This window comes from Pongo pygmaeus, chromosome 3, assembly GCF_028885625.2.
Source record: "Pongo pygmaeus isolate AG05252 chromosome 3, NHGRI_mPonPyg2-v2.0_pri, whole genome shotgun sequence".
In the NCBI taxonomy this organism is placed as follows: Eukaryota; Metazoa; Chordata; class Mammalia; order Primates; family Hominidae; genus Pongo; species Pongo pygmaeus.
The window spans coordinates 15,539,197-15,564,557 of record NC_072376.2 but is presented as its reverse complement, the minus strand read 5'-3'; the positions used below and the strand labels follow the sequence as shown (position 1 = coordinate 15,564,557).

Below are 25,361 nucleotides of genomic sequence, written 5' to 3'. Positions count from 1 at the left end.
CACACAGAGTCTTCATAATGTTGGAATATGGAGTTAACTGTATAGTAATCTTGCCTTTTTCACAGGTTTTTCCATATTAACACTTTAGATTTCAAAAAGGACATCAAAGTAAGCAAGACTGAAGATCCAGCGTTACTAACCCAGGTCTCATTACTTTACAGCCTGATTTACTAGGGTTGATGTTTTGGCCCCTGTGATGCACATATTCCTGCGTTGTTCAGGCTTTGAATCTTACTGTCTTCCAGAGAAATTACAAATGAAAGAAAAGTGCAGCTAGCCGTTTAAGCAAGCTTAGGTCAGTAATAGGTACAAACAACTGAAGAACCTTTCTAGGTAAACATAATTATCATGCTTAGACTTAAGAAGGAAGGAAGAGAACATGAGACAGTTGGAGGAAGTGAGAAGAGGATGGATTTAGAACTGGACACCACTGGGGGTTTGTGCAAGTCTTGCTGTCTCTATCATCTATTCGAAAGCCATGGATATATAGGTTAGTGGACCTCAAATTCTAGTCGTGTTTGTCGGAATCATGTGAGGGCATAGGGATACAAAAGTGTGATTCCTTTTCTTACCTATTATAAGGGTCACTCCTATAACAAAAGACAAGTTAACAGGAAAAAAGTATAACATTTATTGAATCAAAGTTTTACATGACACAGGAGCCTTGAGAATGAAGACCCAAAGATACAGGAAAAAATGATTCATTTTTATGTTTAGGCTCAATGAGGAATGCAAAACTGTGTTGGACTGTGATTGGACAAAGAGAGTATGACCTAATGGGAATAACTGAGTAGGGAAACGTAGCAAGGCCTGTCTGTTCAGATTCTTCTTTGTCTCTCCGCTCAGCACTCCTTCCTCCTGGGTATGGGACAGGATCCTTGCTGGAATGTGGGTCTTATGACCTATTTCCAAAGCAGATCACAGAATTTCTTTATGGCCAGCTCTTACACAGAAAGGCAGGGAAAAGTTAGAATAATATGTTTAGATTTTACATCTACCTTTGGCGGGGATGGGTTCCGGTTTCTATGACCTTCCTTGGGGAAGAGGCATTCTAGTTTCTATGGCTTGCTGTGGGGGAGAATGAGGGATGGCAGAGTAGGGCAGGAGAAAGTAAAAGACAAACTTTGCTTTATACAGAGGCCTTCACTTGGGGGTATCATTTTCTGAGCCACAACAGGGGTATGCAGATTTGGAACCCCACCTCAAGACCCAATGAAACAGAAGTGGCATAGCCCTGAAATCTGAATTTTTAACAGTCAGCCCATTTGATTCTGATGGAAGTGTTTCTTAGATCACACTTCGAGAAACGTCAGCATAGGAAGATCTTCCAGACTTTCTAAGAATCACTCTTTAAATGCATCTATTCATTTGAGTTAAACTAGGAACACAGAGATAAAAGGCGTAGTCTCAGCCTTGGAAGAATTCATGGCCTAGTGGTAGAGGCAGACTTAGAAGCAGATGGTTTCATAGCATGAATGAGTGAGTCCATACAGCAGAAGGAGCTGGGTGCTATGGAGAACTGAAGAGAGGCACACAGCTCAGCCTGTGTGGGGAGAGGTGCACATCTGGGAGGAAGGCTTAACAGAAGAAGTAACTATGTCTTCAAGGATGAGTGGGCATTCTCCAAGAGGAGGGGAGAGAAGAATTCCAGGTAGAGAGAGCTTAGAGGACCAAAAGCAGAGTGGCCTCTAGGGACATGTTCAAGATGAGGGATGGCATAAGAAGAGGGGCTAATAAGGAAGGTAGGCTGATGAGGCTGAAGACTGCACATCTGTCTTTCATAATAAGGTGATGCTTTTTCACAGAAGAAGCTGCATGGCCAATATTTATATCATTGTAATTGCAATAGTGATTAATGTACAATTCCAAACTGTGGTCTCTGTCCTCGTAAGTACAGTACTCTCAATGCAGTGGTATTCTGATAAGCTTCCAATTGAGAAGCAATTCACAAAAGTCCAAGGCAATCCTAAATGGTTTTATCTTCTTGTTTCCCTCATTAATCTTTGTCATCAGATGTCTTAGACCAAAGTAAGGCTGAAAAAAATCTAACCAAAGGAAGGAACAAGATGGCTGTATGCAGAACCACAAAAAACCTCCCACATTGAATGAATGTTGACATATGTTATTTACAGTATCATCATGTATAAAATACAGATGAGTACATGAATAAAAATAAAACAGCATTCACCATCCACCTTTCTAAGAGTTAAGATCAAAAAGTGCCTGTAGTTGCCACTCTGTTCTCCAGTTTAAAAGATGGATTTCAGCCGGGCACAGGGGCTCACACCTGTAATCCCAGCACATTGGGAGGCCGAGGCAGAGGGATCACCTGAGGTCAGGAGTACTAGGCCAGCCTGACCAACATGGAGAAACCCCCGTCTCTACTAAAAATACAAAATTTGCCGGGTGTGGTGGTACGTGCCTGTAATCCCAGCTACTCGGGAGATTGGGGCAGGATAATCGCTTGAACCTGGGAAGCGGAGGTTGCAGTGAGCTGAGATCACGCCATTGCACTCCAGTCTGGGCAACAAGAGCAAAACTCCGTCTCAAAAAAAAAAAAGAAAAGAAAAAAGATGGTTTTCACTACCAATCTGCATAAACTAGCATTGTAACTCACAGCATGTGGTTATACAAACAAGAACAGAAACCAGAGTAGAAATCAAAGCATGCTGAAAGAAGAGGGTTTTGTGTGTTTTTGTTTTGTTTTAACCAGAAAGAGTTATTTGAATTCAGAATAGAGCTACATATATCCATCCCATTGTCTGTACAGGTCTGTGTGTGCGCATTTATGTGTGTCTGTGTGTGTATCTGTGTGAATCACATTCAGCTGTAATATCATATTATAAATGATAATTAAGTAGATATAATCAAGTTTTTGTAATATTTCTTTTTCCTCACATTTATATAAAGAAAATTAAAACCAGGAAAATAAAAGTATCCTCAAAGCTGTCTACTTGATTCCAGCTGTTAGCATTATTTACTGTAATCAGTGTTATAAAGTAGTGAAATGCCAATGTCTTTGAACTTCTTGCAGTTGTGTGTAATACTGGAGCCAATGCAGGAACTGATGTCAAGACATAAAACTTACAACCTCAGTCCCCGAGACTGCCTGAAGACCTGCTTGTTTCAGAAGTGGCAGCGGATGGTGGCTCCGCCAGGTACACCCTCATTCTTCACTCTCTCTCTAAACACGTTTTCAGAGGTGTCTTCCGGGATGAAGTGATGTGAAAAAGAAGAAAGTGATCATTAATGTATCAGGACAAGTAGCTTATTAGGGATATTCTGATCATGGTTGTGGACATAAAGACAATGAATTTGTGACAGGCAAACATCCTTAAGAATTATCTACAGTCTCCTCACTTACCAGATTAGGACCTGCAACTCAGAGAGGTAAAATGACGTGTTCAAGGTCATCAAGAAGGTCATTGGCAAAGCTGAGATCAGAGCCAGGGGTTCCTGTCTTCCAGTCTAGTGGTTCTTCCACTGAGCCAGACTGCTGGCTTCTCACGGCCTAATGTTTTAGGTTTTTGTTTTTTAAGAATGACAGAAATTATGAAAAGGAAGGAAGACAGGGAATATAAGGAGGAAGGAAAGGAGAAAAAAGAAGGGATGGAAAGATGGAAGGAAAAAAGGAACAAAGGAATGAAGGAAGAAAGGAGGAAAGGATAAGGGAAAATGAAATTTGCTCTATATTTAAAGATATATTGTATGAAAAGTTCTGATCATGAAGAGAATACATAAGTGATTCCATTTCCCTCACTTCCCTAGAATGCAGTTTAGATACTATAGTCTCCTGCTGGGGTTCTGAAATTACCGCTTCAAGTCATCATTAATTGTCTTCCTATCTAATACACTTTCACTCCCAGGCGTGTGTTGAGCCTCATTCATCATAAAAGCAAAACGTATCCATTCGCTAAAAATTATTTTTATAAAGAGTAATTATTAACACGAGGCACATAGCTTTCTGAATCACAAAATATAATGGTCACCTTCGGCTGGTAATTGGCCAGGGATTTTATATAAAATGAATATAGCAAATTTAATCAAGTACATATTTAGAAAGCTGAGAAAATAAGTGTTATTTTATGTAGAATAGTTCCATCCCCATCTTATGGGAATTTTATACTTTTGGAATATTATTTTTCAAATATATTAAATGTGCTTAAATTGGCTTTATTTTTTCTTTTAATGCTAATAAGACTTTATGGAAAAAAAGTAATCCACTCAGCAAATGCTATATTTTCTAACATAGGCATATATAATTGATATATTATTCATTAATTACTTCATTCATTCAATAATTACTTATTGAGTTTTACTAGGCCCCAGACGTGGTTCTAGCCACTGGGAGTTATAAAACTGAATAAAACATGCAAAAATATTGAATCCTTACCATAACCTTTAAATATATTATCTCCATTTTATATAGTGCACTCTGAGACTTAGGGTAGTAATTTGACACAGCCAGTCTCATGGCTAACAAACGAAGGAAGACTGTGTCACCAAAAGGTTTTTATGTCTCCAAAGTCCATTACTTTACTACCACAGCCACCTACTGGTAATGGGAATAGTCCAGAGTATGCATTTTAGGTACACTTGCCCCAATTTCATGGTCAAAGTACAAATAAAAAAAGCACCAAATTTATACTCTTAAGGTCAAAGAAAGAAGATACTTGTCGGGAGTGGGCCTAAGTATCTGCTGGACTTTAGAATGTCCTCCTCAACCCTTTATTCAACTCCATGACCTGGAACAGTTCTATATCCTGCTCCTCTCATCCTTCAGAACAAGCACCCTGAACTCAATGGAAGGAAATGATAGACCATTTGATGAAAATCTTTAAGCATAAGAGACAAAATATTTATGGAGGATAAAAAAAATAGTAGATGAGTAGAAAAGTCAAAAAGAAGTCAGGGATACTCATTGGACTAAGTCGTCTTTGAAATGAGCCTTAGAGGAAGATCCTTCCCATTGTCTACCAGAAGTGGCATAGGTGTTTTTTTGGTTTGATTTTGTCTTGCTTTGCTTTGTTTTTAAGACATGGTCTTGCTCTGTCACCCAGGCTGGACTGCAGTGGCACAATCATAGCTTACTGCAGCCTCGACTTCCGGGCTCAGGTGATTCTCACACCTCAGCCTCAAGAGTATCTGGGACCCCTGGTGTGTATCACCACACCTGGCTAATTTGTGTATATTTTGTACAGATGGGGTTCACCATGTTGCCCAAGTTGGTCTCGAATTCCTGGGCTCAAACAATCCACTCGCCTCGTCCTCCCAAAATGCTAGGATTATTGGCATGAGCCATGGCACCCGGCCAGCATAGGTGTTTTAAGAAAATGTTACAAGGCCCTCTTATTTGGTTCCAGTGTAGCCCTGAGTTGCCTTCTCTCCATCACAGTCAGGTCTAAAATAGAGCTGGCAAAAAGGATACTCTTACTTGCCATTTCCAACTTATTCAGTAATTGGCAGGAGAAGGCTTCTGAAACTTTCTCATTTATGAAACAAAGATTAAAATAATAGTTCCTAACTAATAGGATTTTTTGAATATAAAATAGTGCATTGGAAACATTAAGAATAGTGACAAGCATTGCATAATGTTCTATACCTCATAAGTAAACAAACAAATAAATAAAGAATATTTCTCTTACCACACTTTACCTTGGGTCTCTATATTTCCATTAAAGGGTTGCCCCATCCTTCAAGTCCAAAATATTTTTCTCTGTTTCTGAATAGGCCTTTCTTTAAGAGGTCTAATTTCCCCTCAGTAATATGCTGGCTATACCACATACTCAGACATATTTTTTTCTAGCAATTTTGGAATTAGTAGCATTCATTAAACAGCAGGGCCCAAACCATGGGTATTCCTTCTGAACTTGGGAATCCCTAAGCTCGACATCCACAGCTGATGGAACTGACTTTACTTGAGAATTCTATCAAGGTATAATAGAGGTGGGTTGCAATATGACATTTCACCAGTAGATGCTGCTGTTGCACACTGGCTTACGAATTTGGCTATTTATAGTTCATACTTCACTCGTACCTTGGAGGTACCCTAGGGATCCCAGGAGTCCTCTCTTTGTTTTAAAGAGAAGATACACCAGAGGAAAAAAGTTTCCCAAATTTTCTAATGGTAAAATGTTTTAAATCCAATTATGAAAGTGGTACTTGTAGTTACACACCTAAAAAATATTTTTACAAAATTAAATACATATTAGAGAGAACGATTAAATAAAAATTATTTGGTCTACATACAAAGAAAACAGTGTCCCATATTTTGTGCTAAAAATACATCTACAGTTTTCTCCTTTTATTCTTTCTAAAGCTATAAGAAATGGAAAATGTTTAAATAGTCTACTCTTCAGTTTACCAAGACAGCTTCCTTAGAGTAACCATACTGATGATTGCCTTGTTGCTTTTGCCCTAGAACTGATCCGTCTTCCCTTTTCCATATTGCAGCAGAACCCACAAGGCAACCAACAACCAAACGGAGAAAAAGGAAAAATTCTACCAGCAGCACTTCCAACAGCAGTGCTGGGAACAACGCAAACAGCACCGGCAGCAAGAAGAAGACCACAGCCGCAAACCTGAGTCTGTCCAGTCAGGTACCTGTAAGTCTCGCTTTCCTCTTAGGCCCAAAATCCTAACTGTCTGCTTCCTACTCAAAGGGCCCAAATTAAAGTCTCTTTTCATTAGAAAAAAAAAAAATCCTGGGCAGGTTGGAGGTGGGGGAGGGATAAAAGACAGGGACAGAGGTTGGGATGGGAGGGAGGAACTCTGCCATGGAAACCTTCCCCTGCAAACTGGGAATTAGAAAGGAATATTAAGAGTCGTGCTGCAATGGGACCTGAATTAAAAAGCCATCAGAGTCACAGACAGGAGATATGTCACTTAAGGTTTAATTAAAATATCACTTAGCAGCATGCGTGGTGGCGTATTAAGGCCTCTCAGCACCATCATTGGAGACCCTGTGCTCCACTGGAAACTAGCTCCCAGCAGCTCAGTCCCATATTGTAATTTGACTGGGCCTTCCCAACATGGGCGTCCCCTCTTATTTTAAGACTCAGGTAATTAACCAGCAGCCACTAAAAATGCAGCTCAGTGAAGCTCTCGCTTAGCCCATTTCATTAGCTAAGGGGGAGGATCAGCCTCTCGTTTGGTCTCAACTCTCTCGAACCCTTGGCCCCTTTCTTTCATTTCCTGATCTTGACAAAGACCATTAGGAAGGGGACTTCTTTGAATTCCAAAGCTAACAGCTGAGGGTAGTCCCATATAGTGAAAACTGCACAGGAACTTTCTTCATCTTTTATTCATTCTTCTTGAATTCTGTCCCTTCTGCCTAATTCCCTCCCATCTCCTAACTCCCCAGCCCCTTATTAGACTATCTCCTTATAAGTCCTTTGCTCCTTTAAAGTGCTTCTGTTCCTTCTCTGCTGTCCCTGTCATACCACCCTGTCACCAGGTGTTTGGCCATCATTCAAATCCTGAGATTTTCTTAGTGCTTCATGGATACCCTTTAGATACTCTGTTTTCCAAAGTTGCCCTATTTCTTGTTACATCCCTCAACCAGTACAATTTTACCTTTTCCGTCTTTCCCACGTTTTTCCCCCTCACCCTTCTTGCTCTCATCCTTACCCTTATTGTTCTGATCCTGCTCCATCGCTTCCATGTGCGAGTGGACCTTCGCACAGGGATTCCCCACTTACTTCCAAGTGTGCCTTTCAAATCTGCCCCCACCTACTTGTATCTACTTTCCACTGATCAGTTCTCTTTGGCCAAAACCAACCCCATCAGTACCCTGAGGATTCCTTGGGCCATTGTTTCTCTTCTCCTGTCTCCCACAGACAGGGGGTATACTTTTCATTCCCATTGCATTAGAAAGAAGGGGTCATGGGGAGAATGACCAGCCTAAAATGGAAGGTACCATGTTACATTTTACAAGGTTACAAATGGCAGTCTTCAAATAATGAAAATAGTCTCCAGGTGGTCCTCCACTTTCTGAGCTAGGCTTTATACATATTACCTCTGAAGATCAGGGGAAAAAAGCCAAAAGAGGAAAATAAAGAGTCTCTTTATTAAAAAAATATCAAGTTATGGCCACTCCTGGTGAAATTTTGAATAGAGAAAATGGCCTGATTTAGATAAATCAACTGAAAAAGTGTACACAGGAGCCCATTTCTTTATCCAATCCTGGAGTTAAAGGCAGTAACATTCATTAGTTTCCTCTAGCAAATAAGAAAAAGTGCATCTCAGAGGATTCCGAAATGGTGACATAGCTACTTAAAGGCACTGTAGCTGCAAGAATCCCAATCAGTTCAACAAATGTTTTCTGAGCTCCTACTATGTGCCCACGCTGTGCCAGGTACCACCAATACCAAGGTGAAAAACAACAACAACAACAAAGCCCTGTCATTGAAGAGCTCACTGTCTAATCTAGGGATGGCAAGGACATTTTCTCTCTCCTGCCAGCCCTCAGAGTATGGTATTGAGGAGGATTCTAAGGTCTAGTCTGGGTTTGGTGGGCCATCCATTAGTGATGCCTGACATGGTTGTAGAAGTTGAGAGTAGCAGCTTACGTGTCATATGTTTTGACACATATGGTCTAGTCAGAATCATTTCAATTTCATTTGAAAGAGGATATAGCTTCTGTACTCTGTTATGCTCCTGTCTTCCAAATCAACAACTGTATTTTACTGGAGGTTACCTGTATCCAGAGGGTTTATAACAAGTAGAGACCCTTTGGATTTTGTGTGATTAAGAGCAAGGCACCGTTAGGAAAGGAGAGCTGGATTTCATCACTATCTCCACACTATGCAGTTAAAGATGTTTTAATAAAGTAAAATTGTCAGATGTCACAGAGAGGCAGAAAGGACAACCAGATTAGGAAAATGTACAAATTCGTATGTGTCCTGGAGTTGAATGGACATTAAATGATAAGCGTTGGATGACTTGTGGTGACGACATCTTTTAACCCTGTCTACTGAGTTATCAACACTATTCTACTGGTTAACTAGAGATGCTACCTGCAGGCATCCACTGTCTGGTCCAAAGGCATGTGCCACTATGACCACAGCTGTGGTCTGTGTAGCTGCTGCGGCAGCGATGTGTGTGTCTGGCGAGGGCTAGGGTTTAATCCTTGGATTCTGCTTCTCACTCCATGAGCAGGGGCTAGGAGCGATCCCGAACTGCAGCCTCAACCCTGGGAGGGATGGAGACCTGTGTCATTCAACAGCAGTGACCCCTTCTGGCCAATTTAAGGAGAAGCATTGAGGGGCCCTGAAAGGAGTCACTTCCAGTCCTCCTCAGAGGTTGGTGGTCTTTGCACGGGGGATTAGTGAGAAGATGTGAAATGGGTGAGAGCTGGTGGCACCTCCGGGCTTCCAGCGAGGAGCAGAAGTTGGCCTTGTGGGGAGCTGAGGGCATATGGACCTCTCTCAGATGGCTCGCTGTTGTCTCTCGTGGACACACAGGATAGAGATGGGAAGGAAATGTACTCTCACTGCCAATGTTGGGGGGATTTTTAACAAAATGGGGGGGAAATGTTGCTAACAACCCCTAATCAGAGGCAGCCTAGAATGTGCATCATGCTTTATTTTGTGTGAGAATAACAAATCAAGACTGCCAGAGCAGATAATCACTATCCTAGTCTAGAGGCTTAGAAGAACCAATAGAAATATGCACATATATTTTTAAGTGGCCTTAACTGTCTATGTGCATATGAAGCCCTTAACTTGCCATTTGTCAATTATGCACGCACACAAACACATACACACACACACACACGCTCTCTCTCTCTCTCTCTCTCACACACACACACACACACACACACAACTACGTATCTAGCTAGGGATATTTTATATAATAAGTAAAACATATGTGGCATCCCTTTGAAATTTAGTACATTTAAAAACACCTATGCCTAGACATCTTTTCCAGCTGCTCCTAGAACAAAGATTCACCGAACAGATTACAAGCCTGTCGGCTCCACTGGAAATGATTCAGACCACTAGGTTCATAGTACTTCTCTTGAATGATTGTTGTTTTCTAATTCAATGAATGCATTTGGAGTGTTGACAGCTTTTCTTTTAATATCATGCTTAAGTTGGCTGCTTTTCATTTTCCTCCTCCTCTTTCAAATTATGCTTCCTCATACTCTCCCATCCTCTCTCAATGACTTTGGAGTCACAATACTAATGCAGACCCACATGGTTGGTTAACATCCTTCTCCTGCCCTGTGACGCCTTATGCATGTGTTTTCCAAGCCCTTCAAGTGTGCTGGACAAAAGTCATGAAATGACATTAACCCTCAGGTCATGCTCTGTACAACCTAGCCCTATTCTTTCCATCTCCCTTTGTTCTTGATCATAAGTGTCATCTCCTAATTGCCTATAACTCAGTGGCACTCTTTCATCCTGAACATCCCCCAACAGGTAACATTGCAGCTGCCCAGCTAACTGAATACCATTCATGCCTCTGCAGCGGCCACATTCCATCTAAAATCCTGTCATCCTTTCTGCCAGTCAGAAGGACGGTATCTGCTTTGCATCTCACCTTAACAGTCTTTATGAGTCTCGTTCCATGTCACTGTCATTTCTGGTTCTTCACTGCATAATAAATAAATAAATCTTGGAAGCACAGAGCTGAATATCCCCCGGCATTTTTATTGCTGGGTTTACCAAGCTCACATTTTAGGCACTTACTCCATTTGGGACATTTCTTTTTAAAATCATTTTTATCTATTCACAAGAATGATTAGTCAGAAAACATAGTCTGGAAACCTATTAATTATCTCCCCGAACTCAAGAATGGTGGGGAGCAGAAATAAATAAAACAAGGTTTTCCATTATAAAAGACTAGGGGGTAACTAAGGAATTTGTTCAATGGACACTTTCAAAATCCCACTGGTCCTTCTCCTGACGGTAGGCAGTATTCCATTCTACTGTCCCAGGAAAGCCTTCTCTGGGCAAAGCTCTGGTAAAATGAATTTCTGCCCAGTTGTCAAAATATTTTATTGAATTAGCCTTTCTACTGGAAACCCCACCCTCTCATCTCCAAAAGCATCTGGCTAGCCCTACTTTCTCTGGCCTCAGTGGAGGCTGATCACAGTTGGTCACTTTCCTGAAGTTACTGCACTTTTAAGTGGAGTATTGCTCAGAGCCTGCCCAGAAGAATCCACCTGACAGATGTCCTGTCCCATGCCAAGGTCACTCATCAACCCCATATGGTCCCCTCTGAACAAAGAAACTGGAGCTCTGCCCTGTGTGTGCATTCTTCTTCCCCATCCCTGGCCTCTCCAGCTGTGGCCTCCCCATGCTCCCAGCTACAGTAGGTGGCTTACTTATTTGCATGGAAGGACAATTTGTACTTAGAAGAGTGATTAGATGGATTCTTCTTGCACGCTTCCATCTCTGATGACTACCAGCTTCATCAATGTAATTATAATTAGCGTTCTTCATCTTCCCTTTATGGCACCAGCTGGGCAGACTGGTTCTCTTTACTGCCCAGATGGGTGGCAGGGTTGCCTGTGTGGTGATAGGTGACAGGCACCATGAAATAACAGATGGTAAATTCAAGGCTTGTTGGCAATCAGCAGGTTTTTGCTAATGACTTAATTAGCTATGCAAATTGTCAAATCAGTGTGAACATTGTTTTTATCGAAAACTTTACCTAAATTAATTACCATAATTAAGTAGCAGAATGTCAAGGATATTGGCTGCATAAAAGGGCCTGGCTGAGTAGAGAAAAGAGAGATTCTGTCTTCAATTAAAATGTATATCATCCCTGGGACAGAGAAAATACCGTTTGGAATGAGTTGTGTGAATATTGCAGAATTGCACCTTACGTGTGTCTCTGGTCACTGCTAGTTTCCAAAGCCACTCACAGGCCCTAAATAAAAGTGGCAGATTTTTGGAGGTATTGAGAAGCACCCAGGAGAAGGTTCCACAGCCCTCTCAAAAGTCCCCAATGTCGGCAAGTTGAAAGCATGGATTTTTTTAATTTTGAAAAATACATTTTTTTATTTCTGCAGATTGCTAGCATTGCTCGTTCTCCAGTGTCAGGCTGCGCACTAAGGACATAAACTCGCGTGGTTGTTACACATCAGGAGGCGATGTTTATTTCCTGTAGAAATCAAATATGCGTCTCGGCCCCCGACATTGAGACTTGACCCCGTTGTACAGTACACGAGTGTGTCTGTCCTAGATTCCCCGACTCCTCCCACTGTTATTTTAAGCTGAGCTTCTCTCTCCCAAGGTTTCCCTGTAATAATGTCAGCTGCTGTTCACAGGATGTGATGGTGGTAGGAGAGCCAACTCTGATGGGAGGTGAGTTTGGGGACGAGGACGAAAGGCTAATCACTAGATTAGAAAACACGCAATATGATGCGGCCAACGGCATGGACGACGAGGAGGACTTCAACAATTCACCCGCGCTGGGGAACAACAGCCCGTGGAACAGTAAACCTCCCGCCACTCAAGAGACCAAATCAGAAAACCCCCCACCCCAGGCTTCCCAATAAGATGATCGGCACCAGAATCCACTGTCAATAGGCCCGTGGGTGATCATTACAATTGCAGATCTTTACTTACAGGAGAGGAAACAGAAGAGATAAAAAACTTTTCCATGCAAATATCTATTTCTAAACCACAATGATCTGATTTTCTTTCTTCTTTCTTTTTTTCTAATTGAGAGGATTATTCCAAATAAGCTTCCATGACCCTTTCTTGGAGGCCTTCACAGGTAATACAGATACTGGCACTGATTGTAATTAAAATGAGAGAAAACTCTAGCGCATCTTCTGGCACGGTTTTAACAACGTGTTTGTGTTGAATTTCCTTTTTATGCATCAAACGAAGGCCATATTGTCCATAAATGCTCAGTGCTCAGGATCTCATTAATATGCCGAACCTAACTACAGATGACTTTTTAATATTGTAAAATATTTTCTGCTTTTTGACTTGCATCTGAGAGTTTCTTGTTTCAGTAAAAAAAGAAAAGACAAAAAAATCAGCTTTGGAAAGTAATTTAAATGTACCTTATTTTTTTTTCTTTATGTTTTCTTTCATTGGGCAACAGCTAAGAGGGCCCAGCAAGGTAATTTATGGTTGAGCTGATGTCAATTGGTTCTTGTCTTGAGTTGACTCAATTTAGCCCAAGTGCTGAAACAAGAAATGTCATTTTTTTCATCAAAGACACCAGGGCAGATTTTTAAGTAAAGAAAGACAATTGGACCCTTAAGAATTTATGCATTTGTAAAGTTGCTGTTGATCCAAATATTTTCAAGCCATGTAATCCATTGGTTTTGTGGGCAGTTTAATAAACCTGAACCTTTGTGTGTTTTTTAATTGTACCTGAGTTGACCATCCTTTCTTTTTATAGTATATTTCTTGTATGATATTTTGTAAAGCTCTCACCTGGTTCTTTTATGGGGACTTTTTGTTTTTGGGCAACTCCAGTGTATTTATGTGAAACTTTATAAGAGAACTAATTTTTCCATTTGCATATTAATATGTTCCTCCACACATGTAAAGACACAGTGGCTCCGTGTGTTAAAAAACAGCTGTATTTTATGTATGCTTTACTGATAAGTGTGCCAATAATAAACTGTGTTAATGACCACAGCAAGTGAATCTGGCTATTTGTGTGAGTACGTGTGTAGCAATCTGCTCACAATTATGAGAAGTATTGAGCTTAGATTCATGGTCCAGACTCCAAATGAAGTGGAACCATAAAACCTGTGTGAAGTAAGTTCACTGTGCACTGGTTACCAACTCGTCTGAGTCCAGTGAGCCAGAAGACACGTGCAACAAATTACATGGAGCAGGTTTATTACTTACAGACAGGCAGCAAGAAACAACAGAAGCCTAGAATTCATGGGACCTAGTCCCCAAGACTCAGAAAAGCTGCCCAGGGCAGATGGAGTCTCAGCTGTGATGCAAAGCCCCATTTGCACCACAGCTGAGGGACCCTGGAAAGCAGCCGGACCTGGGTTTTATATCGTAGGGTCATGTGACATGCTGGACTAAAGCACTGAAGGGCATCCTGTTTCTATGAGGGGATGGGTTGGGACCAGAGCTCAGGCTGTTTCAGCCAGGCACCCCTTACCTCAGGATGTTTCATTCCCAGCTCATGCTACAGTTATTCTTGAGAACTAAGAGCAAGAAAGAGGAGAGAATTGGGTCAGTTCGAGGCCACAGAAGCACTGTCCAACAACCTGTGCCATCTTTTATGAAGTATTGTTTCTTTCTTTGTTCACTGCAACTTCTTGAGCAAACACAGAAATGCCTTCTCTGTGCTGAGCCCTGTGCTAGCCGAGGATACAACATGAAAAGATAGACTGGATGGTGTTCTTGGAGGTTGTAGTCAAGTAGAAAGGCAGTAGCTTCTAGTCACTGAGTGCTTGCTCTGCACTAAAGAACTCTACTTAAGGCTCATTATTTCAATTAATCCTCATGATAACTCCATAGCGTAAGCATGATTATTACCATTTTAAAAATCAATGTCTCACCTGCCTATTTTTCTATACAGAGTAAGGAAAATTCACTGGAGGATCTTTTATGTTTAAAGAACATTACTCATATTTTTCACTTTGCGCTAATGATAAAGATGAGAGGAAATCTGTTATTATTTATTGAGTGTTTATTAAGTGCCAGGCAATTTCAATTTATCATCTCAGTGAATTCTGGGAAGGGGATTTGAAAAGGGGAAGCTAAAGAAAGGTTAAGTGTCTTAGGTTGAGATCTCTAGAAGCAGAGCCTAAAGCTGGGATTCAGGGACATGAGGTTTATTAAGGGTATGTTCTACAGAAAAAAAAAATTATATATATATTTATATTATATATAAAATCATATATATATATGAGAGTGGGAGAAGCAGGATAGGGAAGGAGAAAGAACTAAGGAAAGCTATGGGCCTCCACAATCAGCTTCCTGGGCCTAATCCACGAGGTGAGGGCTTTGTAGACCTCACTGAAGAGTTATCCCTGCTTGTGCTACAGCCCAGCCTTTCGGCACCTGTATCAATATCAACCCTTCATTGATTGGGAACCATCCCCAGAATGTATGAGGGATTTGTGACCTTCAGAGCAAGATGGCTTCATCAACCGAGGGGCATTCTACAGAAAAGAAACCACCTAGATGCAACAGTAACAGTATCTTGGGACCAGTGTTCTGGCTTAATAAAGGACATCTATGTGGGCACAAATTTGCTTACTCCATTAAGTAAGTTGTCCCTGGTCTCCTACATCAGGAATGCAACAGTTGGGATTTTAACCTGGATCTTCCTTGACTATAAAGCCTGGTTTTGTTTTTTCCTAGAATATTACATTGCCTTCCTAGAACATTCTTACTTTTAATTTTTCTGTTTTAATGTTTTATTTTATTTATTTTTTCTTTTTTTTTAATTATACTTTAAGTTCTATTGTGCATGTGCACAATGTGTGGGTTTGTTACACATGTATACTGTAATAGCAACAGAACTAATGATAATATAGGGAAACAGATACTTTATTGCTTTCCCACTGTGTACTTTTAAGATAACTTCCAGTGCATCCCTCACCCTCACCTCACCATTTTAGGTTTTCTTTTATCAATTCTTTAAAGTCGTTTATATATATAATCTTAGTCCGTTTTCTGTTATATCAGAATACCACAGACTGAGTAATTTATAAATAAAATAAGCTTATTTAGCTCACAGTTCTGGAGGCTGGCAAGTCCAATTGAATGGTACCAGCATTTGGTGAGGGGCTTCTTGCTGCATTGTGACATGACGGAGGGCACCACATGGCAAGGGGGCAAAAGCTTGCCAGCTCAATCACTTTTTCTCTTCTTATAAAGCCATCAGTTTCAACATAGGGACCCCACCCTGATGACCTTATTTAACACTAATTACCTCCCAATGTCCCCACCTCAAGATGCCATCAATGCATAAACTTGGGAGTTCAGTTTTCAATACATGAAATTTGGGGGACATATTCAAACTATTGCACAATCATTACAGATGATGCATAGAACAATTTATCTAACACCTATTCCAGTTATTTGTTGTTGCATAGTATAACAATCCAAAACTTATTAACTCAAGAGAACACTTCATTATTATTTGTTACCCTTCTAAGAGTTCACTGCTCTTTGCCAGGTGTATACCTTAGAGTGTCAGATGGCAGCTGGGGGAGAAGTCATCAGAGCCTTGACTAGGCTGGACATTGTAGATGGTGCCCTCACTATGCTAGCTATTGGGTAGGAGCTTAACCAGTGCTGTTGACTGAAGTGCATTTTGATAGCCTCTCTATGAGGTTATCATAATATAATGGTTGGGTTCTAAGAGGGGGTGTTGCAAGAGACAGCATCCCAAAACATAGGGAATAGAAATTGCCAGTGCCTAGAACTGGCACTGAAGCACCTCTTCTGTATGCTATCCACCAAAGCAGCCACAAGCCAGCCCAGGTTCAAGGCACTAAAGGACAGACTACACTTATGATGGGTAAATGGCATGTGCATACCAGGAGGGAAGAAATTGACAGCTGTCACCTTTGGGAAAAAAACATCTACAACAACCAAGGCAATTTACAACCCAGCCTCAGCTTACCTTACAGTTTTATTTTCACTCCCTCCCCACTTAGACCTGATTAACTCTCTACCCTAGATTACTCTTTTCTGAATACACCAAATGTTTATACCTCATGTGTCTTTAAATATTTATCCTCTTAGAATGCCATTCTCCACCTTCTTATGTAACCAAAGCTACTCATCTTTAAAAACTCTGCTTGATTCTCTTGTCCTCTGAGACATCTCCCCATCTCTGGTTAGGCTTGATTGCCCCCTCTTGGGTCCAAAAGCACCTGATTCTTGCTTCATTTCAGCATTTCCTTTCAAATTCTGTTGTTGTTGAATACCCCTCACTGTCCCATTAGACTTCTTTGGCTCTGAGAAGTTTAATCATTGTAATCTGTATTCTTAATATCTAACCTCTATCATACATAATGGTTGGATTGAATTAGTGAAGAAATTCCAAGTAAGAAATCATGAAACCACTTTTTGCCATTGTATTAGTCCATTGTCACCCTGCTATAAAGACATACTCAAGACTGAGGAATTTATGAAGGAAAGAGGTCTAATTGATTCACAGTTCCTCATGGCTGTGGAGGCCTCAGGAAATTTACAGTCATGGCGGAAGGTGAGAGAGAAACAAAGGCATGTCTTATATGGCAGCAGATAAGAGGTAGTGAGTGAGCAAAGGGGAAAGAGCTCCTTATAAAACCATTAGATCTTGTGAGAGCTCACTATCACAAGAACAGCATGGAGGAAGCCACCGCCATGATGCAATCACTTCCCACCAAGTCCTGCCATCAACATGTGGGAATTATGGGAGCTACAATTCAAGATGAGATTTGTGTGGGGACACAGAGCCAAAACATATCACTCTGCCCCTCCCACCCCCACACAAATTTCATGTCTTTTCACAGTTCAAAACCAGTCATGCCTTCTCAACACTTCCCAAAGTATTAACTCATTTCAGCATTAACTCAAAAGTTCATAGTCCAAAGTCTCATCTGAGACAAGTCTTTTCCACCTAGGAGCCTGTAAAATCAAAAGCAAGTTAGTTAATTCCAAGATTAGCAGTAACATTTATCCCTGTAAGTATATAAGGTGGCAAGAGATAGACAGAGATGAGTGTGTTTAAGTTTCTCAGAACTCAAATTAGCACAAAACAAACATTTTGCAAGGGATTGGACCAAGCCTGCCTTTTAGTATAGAAACCCCATGAGATTTGTCCGGACCAGAATAAGTGTAATGATAACCATTCGTCAGGAACATTTTATCTACCAGTCACTTGCCAGATGTTTTACCTCGGTGGTCTTAAACTGGGAACTTAAGTGTAATGCATGACTTGGATTTTGCTTTGTAATAATTTCAAAATTTCAGTGGCTGATGACAAGCAACATTTTCTTTTTTCTCACTCATGGAACTAACTGTTCGTCAGCTGGGGCAACTCTGCTTTGGGTCTGTCCCTCATGTTTCTTTCAGAAACAGTGGCCCTCCATGGAATGCTCTTCTCTTGGCACAGGGCAGAAGTGATAGAGACCATGTCAAATCACACACACACATGCACACACCTTCTCACACTGCCATTGGCCAAAGCAAGTCAAAAGGACAAGCCCAGAATCTGTAGGGTGGGGAAATACACTGCCTCTTGCAAAGTCAAATGGCAAAGGCTATAAGTAAACAATTAGGAATCCAATCTACCACTGGTGGCCTACATAATGTTGCCTGAACAGTTTCTTATTATTTGCCAGCACTTGAAAACTGATGAATTTCCTATAAAAATTGAAGTATCTTATTTTTCTTAAAAAATCAGATCAGACAACAACAGCCTCATACTTCTGAATTGCTGGATGGTAACAGTTGCCTGGTGTTGAGTCACAGTTGCCCTGGTTGGCTGCTCTCCAGCTTGTAACATTCAGCCTGTTTCACTCACTCTTGCTACCTGCCTGGCTGCTGTTGGCTATTGCATTCACTCTATGCATGGTCATTACTCCTTATAGCCACATTTGGAAGTAGGTATCATAAGCCGCATTTGCAGATATGAAGACTGATGCTTACGCAGGTTAAGTGACACCCTTTGTCACACAGCTAATAAGTGGTGAAGTGAGCTTTGAACGTGGGTCCTCAAGGTCAAAGCCTGTGCTCCTTTCATGAAACCATGCTGGTCTAATAAGAGTCACAGTAATGGTCATCTTCCATGGGTTAAGTTATGAGCTTGACAAGCATGATGACACTGAATCTGCAATGTCCTGGTGGGTATCTCGGTCAGTTTGGGTTACTATAACAAAATACCATAGACTGGGTGGCTTATAAACAACATAAATTTATTCTCACAGTTCTAGAGGTTGAGGTCTGAGATCAGGGTGCCAGTATAGTCATCTTCTGCTGAGGGTCTTTTCCCTGCAAACTGTCAACTTCTCAGTGTATCTTCACATGGCCAAAAGGAGAGAGCAGCAGGGGTCCCTTTTATAAGGGCAGTAATCCCATTCATAAGGGCTCCACCCTCATGACCTAGTCACCTCCCAAATGCCCCACTTTTTAATATAATCACTTTGGGGATCAGGATTTTACCATATGAATTTGGGGAGGACATAAACATTCAGTCTTTAACAGTGAGGTGAAGTTATTATCCCCCATTTTGCAACTAAGACAGAACAATTAAACAGTTTTCTCAAAGTTGCAGAACTCACAAATGACAACATGCCATCTTGACTCTGAGCCACTTTATTAGACTTGCTGTCATGTCAGGTACACAGTCTGCAGGTCAGCATCCTCTGGCCTGGGAGAGGGGTCCTGATATCCACCCTGCTGCCATTCACTATGTATTTTGAGGGATTGTCAAAGAGTACATCAGAGGTCAAGACTCTGCTTACCTGGTAATGGGACAAGCAGGGAGGCCCCTTTTTAGGACCTTGAAATCTCAAGAGCATCTGACAAGGGACTTATAAATAAGTGGCCCAGTCCTGCAGGAAATCCTTTCTTTCTCTATTTCTCTTTAACCTTGGGGTGAACATTTAATGCAATAGGATAACACAACTCACACTGGTGCTATGTGGGGTGGGGTGCTGTGAGAACAAGGCCATCAAGATCAATTTCCCTAAAGCAGGATTTGCAGCATCCTTAGGAAATTCATTTTATAATGGAATATCCCCTCCATCCTCCATAAGAAAAAAATTGCTAGGCTTTTTCCCCCTGATTATACAGTAATACATGCTCATTGTACATCATTTGAACAAAGAGGAACAATAAGAAAGTAATCTCATTGCTCTAATGTGATCAATACTAATACTTTGATACATATCCTGCAAGTCTTCTCTTCTTGTCTCACATACATTACAACATGATCATATTCAGAGTAGACAATTACAAATTCTACCCCTTTCATTAAATAATATATCATGAGCTACCTCATTAAGTATTCTTTAAAAACATAATCTTAGTTTCTATATAATGGTCCACTAATGGAAGATCCTGTAATGTATTAGCCCGCTTATTTATGACTGGTCCATTCCCTTTTTTCATCCTATTAGAATTTATTTATCATTAATAGGCTTGTTGAAGGTTCGTAAGAGTTTGTTAAATCAAACTTCATTTACTGGGTATCTGACATATGCCTAACACCATGTGAAGCATTACTAGAGATTCCTGTACCTAGCTTCCACCTTCAAGGTGCTCTCAATTGACTTGGGATAAGGGACAGTGCATAAAATGCTAACCATGTACATAAGGCTGAATAAACTCAAGGTGTCAACAAAGCACAGAAGATAAAAGCTCTAGGAGTTTAGAGGTATGGAGCTCAAATGTATTGTGCACTTACCATGTAGCACTTTGCATTTAATTTATCCTTCACTGCAACCTGGGGATGCAAGTGTTTTGTGTATAAAACTCAGACGGGGTGAATATATTTGCCAAGGTAGCACAGATACAAAATAGCAAGGTAAAGTTTGAATCAGTGCAGGACTCCAAAATCTGTTTTTTCTCTGTTAAGCCTCAGATTTCTGGGGAAAAGGCAAATGCTGTGATTGTGTATTGTCAGGAAAGACTAAGAGAGAGGGTGGATGGTAACACATTAATACACATACACATATTTGGGTATCTGGTTGTTTCCACAAAGTTCCTCTCTGGCCACCTCCTTTTATTCATCAGAAAAGTTAAGATGGTGTCTCTGATCATTGGGAGTATTGGGAAGTTTCGGTTTTAAACAAAACCTAATGCATTTGAACTGTTGGTGTTTATACAAAGATGTTTTTCACTTGAAGCCACTGAGCTGAAAAAGACACTGAAAGGTTTTTAAAACTATACATTGGCCAGGCACAGTGGCTCACGCCTGTAATCCCAGCACTTTGGGAGGCCAAGGCAGGTGGATCATGAGGTCAGGAGGTCGAGACCAGCCTGGCCAATATGGTGAAACCCCATCTCTACTAAAAGTACAAAAATTAGCCAGGTGTGGTGGTGCGCGCCTGTAGTCTCAGCTACTCGGGAGGCTAAGGCAGAAGAATTGCTTGAATCCAGGAGGCAAAGGTTGCAGTGAGCCCAGATCGTGCCACTGCACTCCAACCCGGGCGATAGAGTAAGACTCCATATCGGGAGAAAAAAAAAAAACACAAAAAACTATACATTAAGGAAGTTGGTGAAGCAACATCAAAAGCCCCACCCAACCCTACCTTTTTTCTCAGTTTCTATTCACTTTAAAACTTTACCATTCTAGACAAATGAAACATTTCTCACTTTCCAGTAGCCTTCAAATAATCTCCTGAAAATATCCATTCCTGGCCAGGAGCAGTGGCTCACGCCTGTAATCCCAACACTTTGGGAGGCCAAGGCAGGCAGATCACTGGAAATCAGGAATTTGAGGCCAGCCTGGCTAACATGGCGAAACTCTGTCTCTACTAAAATACAAAAATTAGCCAGGTGTGGTGGTGCATACGGTAATCCCAGCTACTCAGGAGGCTGAGACAGCAGAATCGCTTGAACCCGGGAGGCAGAGGTTGCAGTGAGCTGAGACTGTGACACTGCACTGCAGCATGGGTGACAGATAGAGACTGTCTAAAAAAAAAAAAAAAAAAAAAAAAAAAAAATTCCTCAGATAAGCAAACTGGTTCTCCTTTTGATGCCTTCCAGAGCTGACATGCTGTATCTTGAGCCCTGTTTTCTGATTCCAAATTTAGGTCAATCCAGTAATAATAAGTCATTCTCTCTTTTTCAATTATTTGTTACAAGTAGTTTACTCTTTTGGGGTTTACAAACTCCTCTGTCATGTTCTAGTGAAAGCATTAATGCCGTAACAGAGATCTTCAAAAATTCACAAATGAGCATGAAATTGTTTTAATAGCATGGGCTTCTGAGACATAGCTGAAATCTATTGTCACAAAAATGAAAATTTTCATTTTGCAGAAAAAGGGAATTTGGGAAAACGTAGGCCCTATAAGGGATCAAACAAGTTTTGTTTTCCTCGCCATCTAAGATGGTGAGTAGCCTCTCGGGAACTTGCATTGGGAAAGTTTCTGAGGTAGCAACTCACTCAGAGGGAAGAAAGGTGTGAACTCAGCAGCGCCTGCCATGGCAAAGCAGCAGAGCTTGTGAGCGGGGGTTTCTTCCATTTGCCATCTCCACACTAAATCACAAGGATTCCAAAAGCAGGGGCCTATGAGATTCATTACAATTGTTTCCTCATAATCAGGTGACCAACCAATGGAATTTTTTTCCAATCTATGCTCTAGTAATTGCTACATTTCTGTACACTGATGTCTTAATTGAACAACTTTACTGAATTTTCTTATTAATTCTAATAATTAATTTTCTCTGTAATTCTCATTCCATTCTATAGAATTTTTAAAAAAATATAATTAATTCATTTGTAAATATTGAGGATTTTCTCTCTCCCTTTTCAATAGACTTATCTTTTGTTTTTATTTCTTTATTTAATCCACTGGCTAAAAGTTAAACTATGCTAAATAGTGACAGTGGTAACAGGCATCTTTGTGTTATTCTTGGTTTTAATAAAATTGACTCTAGTGTGTTTATTCATTTAATATGATGTTGTCAATCTTATCATATGTAAAGAAAACTATCTTCTAAAAAGTTCTGGCTGGGCATGGTGGCTCACGTCTGTAATCCCGACACTTTGGGAGGCCAGGGCTGGGTCTAGCCTGGGAGATCACTTGAGTCCAAGAGTTTGAGACCAGCCTGGGCAACATAAGGAAGGAAGACCTCCATCTCTAATTAAATAAGTAAATAAAAATGAATTAATTAAATGTTCTAATTAATGTTTTTTATTTAATCACTGACAGAAGTTAAACTTTAGCAAATGCCATTTTCCGACTAAGGAGATGATGAAGTTTACTTTTGCCTGTTGTACTATTCACAAGAATTATTTTGTTGATTTATTTCCTAACTTTACTAGGTTAAACTCTACTTGATCGTGGTAAATTATTTCCATGATATACTGTTACATTTTATCTTCTATTATTTCGTTTCCTTCATGCATCTGTATTCAGAGTAGAATTTTGATGAGGATTATATTGAATCTGTAGATCAATTTGGGGAGACTTGCCACCTTGGCAATATTAACACAACATTTTTTTGCTGGTGAACATCCAAGACAGTCAACTGAGAGCATTTTCAATAGGTCCCCAAGTTGGCCTGGTACACTATCGATATACAAATTAGCACCTTTCATGTTTGTCAAAAATAACTGCAGAGAAGTAAAATGAATGAAAGCAAGAGCGTATATAAAATACATAGGAATAATTTTAATTTTAAAAGTATAAAATCTATGTAAGCAAAACGATAAAAATCTACTATCATGGAGAAAAAGAAAACAATTGGAAGGATCTCTCATAAGCAGTAGAGTCAGACCTGAGTTTATGCCTCTAATCAGCGATGTGGATTTTGGAAATTATTCCTCTTGGCCTCATTTTTTAAGTGAATATCATAAAAGAACCTATTCCATAAGGTTATTTAGGAAATTAAATGAGATATTATTTATGTTGCACTTTTGAGACATCAAAAGTATTCAATAAACACCAAGTACTATTATGATTATGTTTCTACAAAGATGTATATTTATGTTGAATTAACATAAATATTCAATCAAAATCCCAAAATTATTTTGTCCCAAATATCATTTGACATTTCTTTAAGAAATACAATCAAGCAGAATTGCTAAGGAGTCTTTTAAAAAATAAGAGCAATTGGTGAAGAGCAGTTTTTCTCTCTTTAAATGCATTATAAAGCATCAGTAATTCAAAAAATATTGTACTTATGACAACTGACAGATTGTTGAATCAGAATAGATAGCTTAAAAACAAACTCTAGTATGTGTAAAGATTTTGTTTATGATATAATGGCATCACAAATCTAAAAGAGAGAAAGAATTATTTGATTAATGATATCTACACAATTAGCTAACTATGGGAGGAGGACATAATTGTAAATTCTCAGCACTCAGAAGAGAAAATAAATAAATTTCAGCTAGAACACAGAGCTAAATGTGTAAAACAGAAGTATAAAATAAGAAGAAAATATAGTTGTATTAGCTTTCTTGTCTCAGATTGTAGACTGATTTGTCAAGTATAAAAGCAATAGATTAAAATTTCATGAAAGATTATTTAACTTTTGATATGGTTTGTCTGTGTCTCCACCCAAATCTGATTTTGAATTTTAGTTCCCATAATCCCCACATGTCATGGGAAGGACCTGGTGGGAGGTAATTGAATCATGAAGGTGGTTACCCTCATACTGTTCTTTCCCTCACTTCAATTGGCACTTCTCTATCCTGCTGCCACGTGAAGAAGGACGTGTTTGCTTCCGCTTCTGCCATGACTGTAACTTTCCTGAGGCCTCCCTAGCCATGCTAAACTGTGAGCCAATTAAACCTCTTTCCTTTATAAATTACCCAGTCTCGGGTATGTCTTTATTAGCAGTATGAGAACGGACTAATACGATTTTATTTTGTAAAAATATAAAGCTTGTTTGTAACATCAAAACTAAAAGAAAATTATTAACTGAGAGAATTATCACAAATCTACAAAGCAAATAGTTATCATTGTTATTAAAATAAAGAACATTGCTTTATTGGAAAAAATTATAAGAGAAAGTAGACAAGGAACATTAAAAAATTATAGAACTGTAAATCATGAATAAATAGATGACAAATGTTCAGCCCCACTGGTAGTCAAAACAATACAATGTCTAACAACAGCCATCTACCAATTCTTAAATGTCAGGTGCAGTCATCTACCTAGGCTCAAACTCCCAGTTTTACAGCCTGAGGAATTCTAATGCAGTCCCCACTACTTCTGCCAACCATATACCTCCCTGTCTCATGGCTCTGTGTTGTCTTTCCACATCTGCACATGCTATCTCATGTGAACCTGGTCACTGACATGGATTGTCTTCCAACCTTGCAGTATCCATTCCCTATTCTTCTACTAGACAACAGTCTAGTAGATTTCTGCAAAGATTTCCTTTGCAGAGATCAAGCTGTTCTGCTCTCCTATAGCCAAAAATATAGCTTGTGATCCAGACAGACCATTCAGAATATTGCTCCCAGGGAATGTAGTTGGGGGAAAAAGAAGATAAATAAGTGATTTATTAGATCACCTCATATTAGATGATGAGCTGGTTCACAAAGAATGCAAACAAGACAGCAGGCTAGGACCTACCTACAGCTGCTGTAGGTACAGGGCCCAGGTCACAGTAGGGCAGCTTTGGCAAGCTGGGTCACCACTAGCACAAAAATACAGTTGGCACCTCAGTTCCACTGAAGTCAAACAGGACCTAATTTTAAAAGGTTTCATTAAGTGACCAGGTCCAGTGTTCATG

General features: G+C 40.1%; 1 protein-coding gene across 11 annotated transcripts in view; it reads left to right on the top strand.

The window, feature by feature from the left end:
* Positions 1-13,613, top strand: part of LDB2 (LIM domain binding 2) — a 399,681-nt gene extending 386,068 nt beyond the window's left edge. Inside the window, exons 6-8 of one of the 11 annotated variants that reach the window (XM_054484368.2) lie at positions 3,035-3,158; positions 6,457-6,605; positions 12,281-13,613. In XM_054484368.2, coding sequence (XP_054340343.1) covers positions 3,035-3,158; positions 6,457-6,605; positions 12,281-12,511 — 504 coding nt within the window. In that variant the 3' untranslated portion in view covers positions 12,512-13,613. Of the gene's footprint in view, positions 1-3,034; positions 3,159-6,453; positions 6,606-9,159; positions 9,303-12,022 lie in introns of those variants that run through there. The other 10 variants (XM_054484367.2, XM_054484369.2, XM_054484375.2 and 7 more) reach the window with 10 other exon arrangements.
* Positions 13,614-25,361: the final 11,748 nt, after the last annotated feature.